Raw genomic sequence first — 12,180 nt, forward strand, 5'->3', positions numbered from 1 at the left:
ATCACCTCCCTTGACCTACTAGTCATGCTCTTTCTGATGCAGCCCAGCACATGGTTGGCTTTCTGGGCTGCCAGCACAGATAGCTGGCTTGCATTGAGTTTATCATCAACCAACATCAAGCCCTTCTCCTCAGGGCTGCTGTCAACCCATTCTCCACTCAGCCTGTGTTTGTGCTTGGCATTGCCCCAACCCAGGTGCAGGACCTTGCACTTGGCACTTAGGGCAGTTCAGTCACAGTACTATTTTACAGTAAGTATAACACTGAGGTGTAACAGGTGTCAGATCACACAAGAAGTTATTTAATTTTGTATTTACAGTGCGCTGTGGAATCAGAACCAAATTAATTTATTCACTTATGGCTGGTTTTGTTGGGTTGTTTTTTTTTTCCCCCTTGTTTACTTCTCAGGTAAACACGAACGTCACGCTCTAACTTGGCGCTGTGTGCCCTGCCGTCAGCACCGCCCCGCGGGCAACTCCCGTTGCCCTCGCACTCCGCGCCATGTCCCCGCTCCAAGGTGCTAGACCTCCCCGCCTTTCCTCCCGCCGCCGGCACCGAGGGGTACTCCAGCACCCATCGGTAACCACCCGGGCCGCCCCGCTGACATCACCAGAAAGGCGGCTGAGGCGCCGAGCCGCCGGCCAATAGGCAGCCTGATGGCAGGTGACGGGAAGAGGCAACTGGAGAGAACCCGGAAGGTTTCGCGTTCGGAGTGTCGCTGCTTAAGGAACGCTCCGTGCTGACCCCCCCCGCCCACCCTTGACGTGTATAGATGGACTCGGTCGGAGTTGCCGCCGACGCCGGGCCGGGCTCTGCTTGGCGGAACAAGGTGAGGGCCGGGCTTGGTCGAGTTATAGGGAGGGGAGAAGAGAGGAGAGGAGAGGAGATGAGGGTGCAGGCCCGATCGGGCCTTAATGGTGGTGGTGGTGGTGGCGGCGGCGGCTGCCCGTGGGGCTGCCTCCGGCACCTCACGTCCGCCCAGCGGCACCTCGACTCTCCGGGGCCGTGGCGATGCGGCCGTCGCTGGCCCGGTTCCTGGGAGGCGGATCGGGAGAACAAAGGCAAGCTGGGGTACCGGGCGCCGTCTCTGGCCCGCGCAGGGAGACGGCACGCAGGTTGCTCCGGTTCACGGCCGCACTTCTCCCGTCCGCCTCCCTTGGGGCGGCTGAGGCCGCGGAGAGGACGCCCAGCGGTGTCAGTAAAGCCAGGGCTGCAGTTATTTGGGAAACTGAGGGTTTGGCTCCACTGCCGAAGCGAGTAATGAGCCGCGTTGGTGGGCAAGATACGAAGTGGTTCGCTGCGGCTAACGATTATGTCCTTGGTGGAGAGAGCTGCTGTTAAAACCCGATAAATGTGCTTCTTGCCAAACTCTGATGGTAAAGCAGGGAATTGGATCCCAGTGAATTTGGCTATCAAGGCGGTAGGCAATGAGTCACAACTTGGAGTCCTCATTCCTCAACCGCCGCCTCTCCAAGCAAAGTTGTGTGCGTGCTCCTGCGATTTTGAGGGGATGTTAATGATGGCTGTCTTTTAACGGCTCCAGAAACGGAGGAGGAAGCTGTGCATGAGCCATTACTGTTGTGGTATTCCAAGAGAATTTCTGTATAGACTCTAAGCAAACTTTATGGAAAGGCTTTGCCACTGTCTTCAAAGGGTACTGACATACCGACTTCCTCCCCCACCCCCCATTAGTAAGTGACCATGAACATGCTTTCAATCACAGTTCTCCCTCTTGAGTTTATGAAACTACTATTTCAGGTATTTTATGTAGTTTAATTCATCATACTTCCCTAGGTACCTGTAGCAGGCAAGCTCTTATAAGATTATATGAGCTTATTTTAGAGCCAGTGATAGCTAATTATCCTGATTACTGCGTTGCCACTGCATTTCTTGCTTACTCGAAGAAAATATTCATTCACAGTGTCCATGGGGAGCCCCTAACACAACAGCAATATCATGTTCCTTTGCTGATGTAATGAGTGAACAGCTGGCAAAAGAGCTGCAGCTGGAAGAAGAAAATGCTGCTTTTCCTGAAGTGGTTGCGTAAGTTTTAAGTCCTGGATTAGTGATTTCTGTAGTTATGAAGCCATCTTCTATCTCTTGTGCTTTCTCCTACCACGTGTTTAATGTGTTGTGATATATTAAATTCTTTGCCTGTTAACTCTATTTCTTCAGGTCGTCTTCAGTGAAGTTGGTTTCCCCAGTTAAAACTCTTCCTTAGATTCTCTGTCACACTTCCTTCTTCCCTGATATTTTCTTTGTATTGTTTTGGGTGCTTTACGCCAGTCTCTGTAAGCTCATTTTGAGAAATGTTGTCACTTGAAGTTTTTTTTTCTTCCATTCCAGAGACTTGTTAACAGTGTACAAAACTACTTTGAGAACTGTCAGATGCATCACCTGTATCCCCCTGATACCTGGATGTTCTAAACATACAGGCCAAGATCTTACCAGTTTTAAACTCCTACATGTTTTGTTTATGGTCTTTTCTGTGAAACAAGGCAAAGCAACAGTTTGTTGTTTGTTTATTTTAAATTTGCTTTTATATGTTTGTTTATGAAATATGTGCACACATATATATATACATACATACATACCTGTATGCCTTCTTTCAATTTCATGAAGGCCATCTTAAAAATAGAGCCTAAAGCTTCATATAGAATGGTAAACAACTAGAAGTTTAAGTTGTATTTGCATTGTAAGGGAGTAGCAAAGTGAAATTCAGTCATGCTATATTACTATTTAGTGATGGCTTGGAGGGGGAGCAGACAGTTGAGATCTATTAATTTCTGTGCAGCTCTGCATGAAGTCTTTGGTATGAAAATGGTATAAATGATCTTTGATGAAAGGGTATAAAGCAGTGTGTCTGTTTAGATTACTGTGTCTAACTTTTAAAATTTCTGCTTAATTTTACGTAGTGTTGCTGAAGGACCGTTTATTACAGGAGAAAATACTGACACTTCTAGTGACCTAATGCTAGCTCAGATGCTGCAGATGGAATTTGACAGGGAATATGATGCACAGCTTCGGCGTGAAGAGAAGAAGATCAATGGAGATAGCAAAGGTACCCTCATTAGAAGAAATATTTTTGCTTTGGAGATACTGGCATTCTGCTCAAGTTGACAGAACTGTGAGGAAGTAGCAAACCCCTGATAATCATGGACATGCTTATTTCTTTTGTTTTTCAAGTCTCCATATCCTTTGAAAACTATCGGAAGGTGCATCCCTATGACAGTGACAGCTCAGAGGACGAGGTCGATTGGCAGGATACCCGTCATGATCCTTATAGAGCAGGTATGTGGTGGTTTTTAAGACCACGCTTTCTTCAGTTAATAGACCTAAGAATATGACATAATTAAATTAATTTTTTTGAACGTAAGGAGACATTCCAGTTTCATGTAAAATCAGGTCACCTAATTGGGAGGTGTTATGCAGGAAGTTAGGCGGATAACTTCAGGTTTCTGTCTGCCAGTATACTGGCTTCGGTGGCTGAATCTGGCAAAACAACTATTGCACGTGGCAAGTACTGCTGGGATATGCAAAACTGTCATGTACATTTGGCTGGGGTATCTGCACATATTGAATATTCCTATCTTTAGCACACCAAAAGTGTGTCTGACACCCCAGAGAAGACAGAAGTAAGTCATACATAGCAAAAGCGGCTGTCATGCTTAGGATAAGGAAGACTGCATTAAGATCATATTATTGAAGTCTTTTATTCCATTTAATAAATAAAACTATTATTTTTGTGGGCATTGTGGAACCTTTATGAGCATTGATTAATGTTTTTTTTATATGTAAAGTTTGATTTTTTTCTCCCTGCTGCCAGATAAGCCTACTACTACACCTAGAAGGGGCTTCATAGGAAAAGGAAAAGACATTACTACTAAACATGATGAAGTGGTATGTGGAAGAAAGAACACTGCTCGCATGGAAAATGTAAGCAAAAACTTGGGGAAACTTACTTTGTGTGTGAAACTGGAATGTTGTAATTCAACCAAAGAACTAATGCTTGGATTAGTTATTCAAATATGCAGTTCGAGTTGTGCAGGAGATTTGCTTAATAATAGTTTGTAAATGACCATGATTGAAGAACTTGCACAGAACTGTTTTGGCAAAACAACTATCAGCAAGTTTGGTATTGGCAAATAAAACACCAAGGCTATTTTTGAAAAGTGTAACTGTTGTGTAACCTAAGTTTTACGCTTTTTAAAATTCATTTTGCCTGATGAGCCAAGTAACTAATTTTCAGTCAATTGTTCAACTTGCAGCTTTTCATAGTGTAAACTTTTTGTTTTCTTTAATGTAACTGGTGCAATTTCTGCAAATAAGGAAATACTGTAAGTGCTATTTTTACAGGATGTTAGGTAATCTCATATCAATTTAGGCAGAACTTCAAGTTCTGAGTTCAGAGCAGTACAGTTTTTAATGGAGTGACAGCATTACACAAAGTGGGTTTCATAGGGTCCTAATCTACTGTAGTTTTTTTTCCAAATTAGAATGAGAAATTTCTCCTTGTGGCAACTTTTGGTGTCTGCTAGTAACAATGCTTAAATTCCTATTATTTCTACTTGTAGTTTGCACCTGAATTCCAAGTTGGGGATGGAATTGGGATGGACTTAAAGCTGTCAAATCAAGTCTTCAATGCCTTAAAGCAACATGCATACTCTGAGGAGCGTCGAAGTGCAAGACTCCATGAAAAGAAGGAGCATTCCACTGCTGTATGTTTTTAATCAAGTCTTTCTCTATACTTTTTATCTGGTGTAATAGCTGAACACAGTTTGAGTAATTTCTTGAAACATTCCATCTTTAGTAAAACAGTTAAACATTACTGGAGGAATTGTATTAGCCAGCTTCTACTAGTAAAAGGCTGTCTTTATTTAAACTGCATTACTGTGAGAACCAGATAGATAAAAGTAAGGTCAAGCCACTTCCATTTTTTTTCTTTGTTTTTCTAAACTTGTCTCTAATAGCTACAATGAATACACTGCCTAGAAATTACTTACAGAAACCATCCAGAGGGTTAATCCTCTGCAGCTGAACCCTGTGGATCCAAATATGTCTTCATAGCAAGTTTCAGGAAGATGAGGTGTCCAAATAAACTTTGACTTAATAATTTTAGGAAGTCAGTTGATATGTTTTATGGGTGAGTTTAGAGCAGGGCCTCTGGTAATGCCTGCTGTGGACTTTAAATCTGGGTGTTTTGCTTTATTGTTTTTGATATATGAAGTATATAATATTTGGGATATTTTGATTTATGATTTGTAAAGACTTCTTGAAAACACTGTAGAAAGTGCTCTTGAGCTACAGTCTGTACTTTATGTGAAATTGCTAGAATACTGTATATGGAACACAACTGGTAAGGTACCTGAGAGTATTAAATCTTAAGATGACGGTGCTGGAGCAGTTTGGCTTTGTTTCATCTGCTTGGTTTGGTTTTGTTGTTGTGATTTGTTTGTTTGCTTGTTTGGGATTTTTCCCTCTCTATCAATTGAAAGAATGCTCTTAATACATTATTCTTTCCACCTAGTTGAACACTTGCAGTGTATAAATACTCTAACCCAACTGTAAAGCAAAGAAATATGTTAATGAATATTCCTTTCTTGTCTGTAGGAGAAAGCAGTGGATCCTAAAACACGTTTACTTATGTACAAGATGATCAGTTCTGGGATGCTGGAGACCATCACAGGCTGCATCAGCACAGGAAAAGAATCTGTTGTTTTTCATGCATATGGAGGAGAGTAAGTATATTGTTTGTTACTAACAGTAGCTTTACCAGAGATGGTTTTAAAAGAAGAAACCACAAAAATACTTAAAGTTTGTATTAACGTACTTGCAAATAATAATATAAGAATCTGAAAACCAAATGATACCAACCATAAAGTAAAAGAAATCTCACTTTGGAGACCATGGAGACCATTTAATGAACAGGGACAAATCCGCTGTAACTTTCTGTGGGAAAATACGCACTTCTTTTGTAAGAAAGAAGTCTTGAAATTCTGAGGAACTCTTTCTACTGACTGCCCCAGACTACAGAGCTGTCATGATCATCTTAGGCTGCCTGCAGATTGTCTTTCCACACAAACTGCTGAATTATCAGCTCCATCTGTGCAGTTCAGTGGAGGTGCTGTTTTTACTTTTGGGTTACCTTGAGAACAGTGTTGGGGTGCTGTTCACTTTGCAAGTCATGCAAGAGTCCTGTTTTAAAGACTACCGTGCTGGAAGGACTGTGGTATGTTGGTAGTGATGGCAGTGCATTTAAATCACTTCAAAATAGTGGTGTTTCAGAAAGAATTAATAAACCCCAAATACAGGTAATCAAGGGATGTCGAGAGAGGGGTAAGTTGGGGGTGGGGAGAAAAGATGCACCATGTCTTTGTGGTGCTTAACAAACATTGCGATACTTTGATTCAGAGAAAACTCCAGGAACAAATTCGCCAACAAAGTTTTTAAATTTGACAAGCAGGCATTCTTTACCAACATACCAGCTTCATCTTCCACCACATAACATTGAACAAGCGCTTTCCACTCTTTCTTCGACGCAGCCAGTACTCCATTGGTTGTTGCTACCTCTTAGAGGACAATTGCCAACGTCCCAAAGGATTCACCTGCAGTTAGTGATTACTCTAATAATTTTTTTTTTTAGTGCTTAACAAACATTGTGATATTTCCATTATTTTTTTTTTTAATGCAAGATTTTTTTTCACTCATAATTTCTTGAAGCAAGTACATCCATTAATAGAGCTCTTCTTAGCTATGACATTTAAATAGAGTATTAACAGATTAGGAGATGGAACCTATTTGATAAGCAACATATAATCAAAATGCTAAAACCCAAATGTGTATACAAGCTTAATTATAGAACTCTTAGAAACTTCACCAGAATTGGCTTCCAAATTTGATAGGAAAGCAGATTTTATATTAAATATTGCTTTATCTTGAAATTTTTAAAAAATAAGAAAAGAAACCCTTGTGTTAGCTTGTGAAGATGTAAATAGTTAACTTTGTTATATATTGGACTTTTTCCCTAAGAGGTGCAACTGAAGATAAAGTTATACCTCCAGAATGTGCCATCAAAGTGTTTAAAACAACTCTTAATGAATTCAAGAACCGTGACAAGTACATTAAGGATGACTACAGATTTAAAGACCGCTTTGGCAGATTGAATCCACGAAAGATTATTCGTATGTGGGCTGAGAAAGAAATGCATAACTTAACAAGGTAAGGAAAAAAATGGTGTAGCTGCCATATACCTGTTGGTTTCCCATTTTCTGTTTTAAGGAAAATATGTCTGGGTAGAAGATTTGATTTGATTTTAGGCTAAGTAATGTACAGCCTGGCAGAGATTGAATAAGCTGTTGGTTTCTCACAGTTTAATGAATTGGCAGCATTTCTGTTGATTTAGTAGCAGAATGTACAAGCCCATGAAGTTAGGCTGTAGCTATAAAAATGATTTTTATTTTTTTAGACCTACTTGGGACTTTAAGATTCAAATTTTCCTATGTGAAATACTGTGATATATGTGTGTATATATATATATTTATTTATTCAGGTTTCAGCTGGCCTATCTCAGTGGCTTTTCGACTCTGGATCAAGTTTCTCACTCGGCTCTCTAAGGCTGAAAATGAGCAAGCAGGAACTAGAACTGTAGGGTTTGGGGGGTTTTGTATTGTTTTTCTTAATCAGTATCAATTTTCTGATCCACAGAATGCAAAATGCAGGAATTCCTTGTCCTAAAGTGGTTCTCCTTAAGAAACACGTCTTGGTTATGTCTTTCATTGGCCAGGATCAAGTCCCAGCTCCTAAACTAAAGGATGTAACACTTAGTAGTGAAGATATGAAAAAGGCCTACCATCAGATTCTTAATGTAAGACAATGCTGATTTCTCCTCCAGTTCTGGGTTGTGTTTTCTTTTATGGGAATAACTTAAAGGACAAATCAGCATTTATTTATTTTTCAGGATGATTGTACCACTGCCAAGATACAGAGTCCAAAGGCTTATTTTGCTGCTGTTTAATGTGTGACTCAAAATAAATAAGAAATTGTGCCCTTAAACCAAATAAATTTAATTCCAGTGGAAGATGTGCTGGAACTTGATGACAAAGAGATATTTAGCAGCAGAGGAATTATGAGCAAGTAGTCCTCCTTTTATAGAAGCAATATGTGGTTTAGAAGGTTCTCTGAAGACTGTCAGGGCATACCAAATACTTAATTTACAATGCTTAAGCACTTTCCAGTGGGTAGGCTCTCCCCAGCCTGCTTTTTAGCAAATCTAGAATTCAGAGAATGAATCAGAATATTGTATGGTAGATGCTTTGATTTCCTGTTACCTGCTGTAATTGTTTCAAACATGTACTTGCTAACTGTCCACTTGCTATTACTTTATAGACCAAATCAAACTGACTAAACAAACCAACCATCCATCCCAGCATCTTGATAATACAGATGGTCTGTGCCTCAAATCTTGGGACCAATAGAGCAACATGGCCATGTTCTAAGTGAATATGCATACTAGTTAGGATTCAGTATCTAAAACTGTGATACTTCTTTCCTGTGTGATGGGGTGAGAAGAACAGGTATATTTTGAGAACGTGTTTATCTGTCTCATGGATGTGGACTGGTTGGCAGAGCTGACGTGAGTTTACCAGACTGATTCTTCTGACTTGACAAAGCTAAGCTCGGTGATAAAAGCTTAGTTTGCTGGCAGTTTACCAAATCTGTGATTTCCTGTATGGAACTTTACTGAAGACTTAGAGGAAAAAAAAATCCAAGATGTAAATTGGGTGGGTGATTGGGGAAATAGTCATGCAAAAGATATTTATTTGGAGTATAGCATACTTCATTCATTAATTTGATTCCTTGCAGATGATGCAGCAGTTGTATAAGGAGTGCAACCTGGTCCATGCTGATCTGAGTGAATACAACATGCTTTGGCATGATGGGAAGGTGAGCTTATCCTCAGTGTGGGAAGGAAAGGTTTCATCTAATGTGGAATGTTAATACCAAGTGAATTGCTATCTCTATGTGACTACAGGTGTGGCTAATTGATGTCAGCCAGTCTGTGGAGCCAACCCATCCTCATGGACTTGAGTTTCTGTTCAGAGACTGTAGGAACGTTTCACAGGTAGGACCTCTTCAACTGACTGTCTTCTCTTACGCAGAAAGTTTTCTAAGATAAAATCAATTCAGAGCTAACTAATAAACAACCAATACAACTCCATTAAAAAATGGTCACCATATATATATATATATATATGAGATAATATGACCATATATATGGTGACCATATATGTGGTATAATCGTATATATGTGATTACTTATGTATTTTTTGTATTGATTCTTCTCTTCTCTGAAAGGAGAAAAAAAAGTGTGCAAGAATGAAATGGTACCACTAGTACTTAAAACTTTCAGTTATTTCTATCTTTAGTTCAACAAAAGCAAAAGTGTAATTTTGACTAAATAGTGTAATTGTGATGTCAGGAAGGAAATGAATGTTTTGTTTCATGTAATAAAGTGTTTAATGTGCCTTTTTTATATTGCCTAGTTCTTCCAGAAGGGAGGTGTGGCAGAAGCACTTAATGAGCGTGAACTCTTCAATGCTGTCTCAGGTTTAAATATTACAGCTGACAACGAAGTAGACTTCCAAGAAGAGGTATAGCTTTCTGCGTCTTAACATTTCAGTTTGGTTGGCTCATAGCAGCTGTTCTAATACCGTAACTTTCCACATGTAGTTTGTATGATTAGTGTGTGTGAGTATAATTTCAGCAATCATTCTGCATCTCTTATTCAAAGTTTCTTTCAACCTAGCTCAAATGTTTTCAGAAGATCAAACTGACAGACCTCTCCACTCCCTTTCCTCTGCTCCCAAGTATAAAAGGCTTTATGTTGCATACAACTGTTGCTTTCAGTGTTAAACTAAAACAGATAACTAAATCTTTCTTAAAAGCTAGCTTTGCTGTCTTCCCATACATATTTTAAAGGCTGTGAAGAGAAAGGAAAGCTGGGTTAAAATAATTCTACTGCTTAGTTTTCATGGTTTAGATTCTAACTTGAATTCAAATTTTTCCATAAGAAGTTTTCTTTAATGTAACTGGTTTTCAATGTTTTCATTGAAAACATTGCTAGCGTTTTCAATTTTTAAGCCTAGAATTGTGCTAACATAAATATGGACTAGGAATCTTCGGTCACCTTTGGCTTTTAACTTTCAGATTTTGGCTGTAACTCATCAAGGCATGTTTCCCGGTATCAGACATTTAAAAACTAAGTGATCAAACATTCTATATTTATTAATTAAAGTAAGGGCAACATGGCAGTTCTACTCAGTTCCTAATGACAGTGTAGGTTTCAGCTGGCGGTGTTCAAGGCCAGGTTGGATGAGGCCTTGGGTGCCATGGTTTAGTGTGAGGTGTCCCTGCCCATGGCAGGGGGGTTGGAACTAGATGATCTCAAGGTCCTTTCCAACCCTAACTATTCTATGATTCTATGTAGTAGGTGGGAATCTGGAACTAGTTAACTCCTGGGGTAGGTCCTCAATGTGAGGAAAAGATAAAGGGAACACAGTGTAACTGTTCCACAGTCCTTATGTATCAGCAAAAACCAGTTCCCTCACTGACTGCGTCATGAGCACTGGGGTGTGGGGTGGGTTTTTTTTGTTGTTTTGTGTCATCTTTTGTACATGTAAGTTTTATGGGAAAGGCTTACACTGCTGTTTACATAAAGGTGAATTTGAACAGCCCAGCCTTAAACTTCAGACTTTGACTTTAACTGTGAGTAACTAGAATTATCTCCCCTGGAGTATAACAGGAATTAATCCAAACATAACAAGATCAAAATAGGCTACTATATTGTGTTACTTTGACTGTACAAAGCATTGGGGTATAACTCCCTTCAGCTTTCACTACTAAAAATGATTACAGTGGATTTGTAACCTTGGTATTACTTGAAATTTCTTCAGTGCTGATGGATTGGCTGAGTTACAGTAGAGGTGTTCAGAGTTGGAAAAACTCTGGGGAATACAGTTGAAGTCTTAAGAATCATTCAGTCCTCCCTGCAACTCCTGTCTCTGGCAGTGTTCAAGGCCAGGCTGGATGTGGCTTTGAGCAACCTGTCTAGTGGTTGCCCATGGCAGGGGTTGGAGCTGGATGATCTTGAAGGTCCCTTCCAACCCAAACCATTCTATGATTCTGATTTCAGTTGCATAGCGTGAGAAACTATAAAGGAGTGCTACTGGTTTTAGGAACTTGTTGAAAACAGATGTTTCCAGCTGTACGTCCAAAGTATGTTGCTCTCTACATGTGACCAAGTTTTTGAAGTAGCAGTGCTGTCTATACCTGATCAGTCACCTCAAGCTACCTTTTAACACCATTTAGAACCATTCTGGTGCAGGTGTGGTTTTATGATTTCAGCATGGATTTACTTTTGTCTCTCTAGATTGAAGCCTTGGAGAAGAGGAATGAAGACCATGTGCAGAATCATGGAAAGAAACTGTCAAGGTTTTCAAGCAGTGGAGACCCCCCTATATATGATGAATAGCACTGACAGTATAGCTGCTACTGTAACAAAACACAAGTTTACTGCTTCTATGTTGGTGCAGTGGTAAATGCCAACTACCCATGTCAAGAGAGAGTGTGGTTGACTGTGAGTGCCAAAATGGAAAACACAGCAAGCGTATGGTGATGCCTCAGTGGTTTTATGTTTTAACTTAGCCCACACGTCAGGCTGGCACTGTGAGAATGGACTCTCACTACCTCTTCAGAGGGTCTGACAACTTCACCAGCGGCCCAGTTTCAGTAGACGAATGTAGCCAAGGTGGTCATATTTTGCATGATTGAGAGCTTTTATGTTCTAGTTTTGGAAAAAAAAAAAAAGGCAAACAAACCCCCCCCCAAAAAAAAACCTTTAAAAATCATCTAGATTGTCTAAGATACTTAGTGGTAAAGCACACTAGGACAGTCCCTCTTTTTTTCCTATTGCTACTTGTAAAGCTAAAAATTGTGTATGGACACAGTGTGGGTGAATCTTTCATCCTTCTCCATCAAGGGCAAAATGAAAACTATGCACTGCAGTTATATGAAAATGTTCATTTAACAAACCACTTTCTTTATAAATGCAAAAGTCTGGACCTTTTAATTTGAAGTACACAGAATGTGGCTCTGATCCTATCCGTAAATACAACTGGGTGTTA

The 12,180-nt window shown here is 40.1% G+C and overlaps 1 protein-coding gene across 1 annotated transcript; it reads left to right on the forward strand.

Moving 5' to 3' along the window:
* The first annotated feature begins 554 nt into the window (after positions 1 to 554).
* On the forward strand, positions 555 to 12,110 carry RIOK3 (RIO kinase 3). The gene is given in 15 exon segments (XM_080611878.1): positions 555 to 734; positions 736 to 769; positions 771 to 827; positions 1,920 to 2,041; positions 2,914 to 3,059; positions 3,185 to 3,289; positions 3,825 to 3,934; positions 4,573 to 4,716; positions 5,609 to 5,736; positions 7,028 to 7,216; positions 7,703 to 7,862; positions 8,861 to 8,941; positions 9,030 to 9,119; positions 9,541 to 9,648; positions 11,427 to 12,110. Coding segments are annotated over 15 exon segments (1,656 nt in total). The 5' UTR covers positions 555 to 654; the 3' UTR covers positions 11,529 to 12,110.
* The last annotated feature ends 70 nt before the right edge of the window (positions 12,111 to 12,180 follow it).

Source organism: Psittacula echo, assembly GCF_963264785.1.
Source record: "Psittacula echo genome assembly, chromosome: 2".
In the NCBI taxonomy this organism is placed as follows: domain Eukaryota; kingdom Metazoa; phylum Chordata; class Aves; order Psittaciformes; family Psittacidae; genus Psittacula; species Psittacula echo.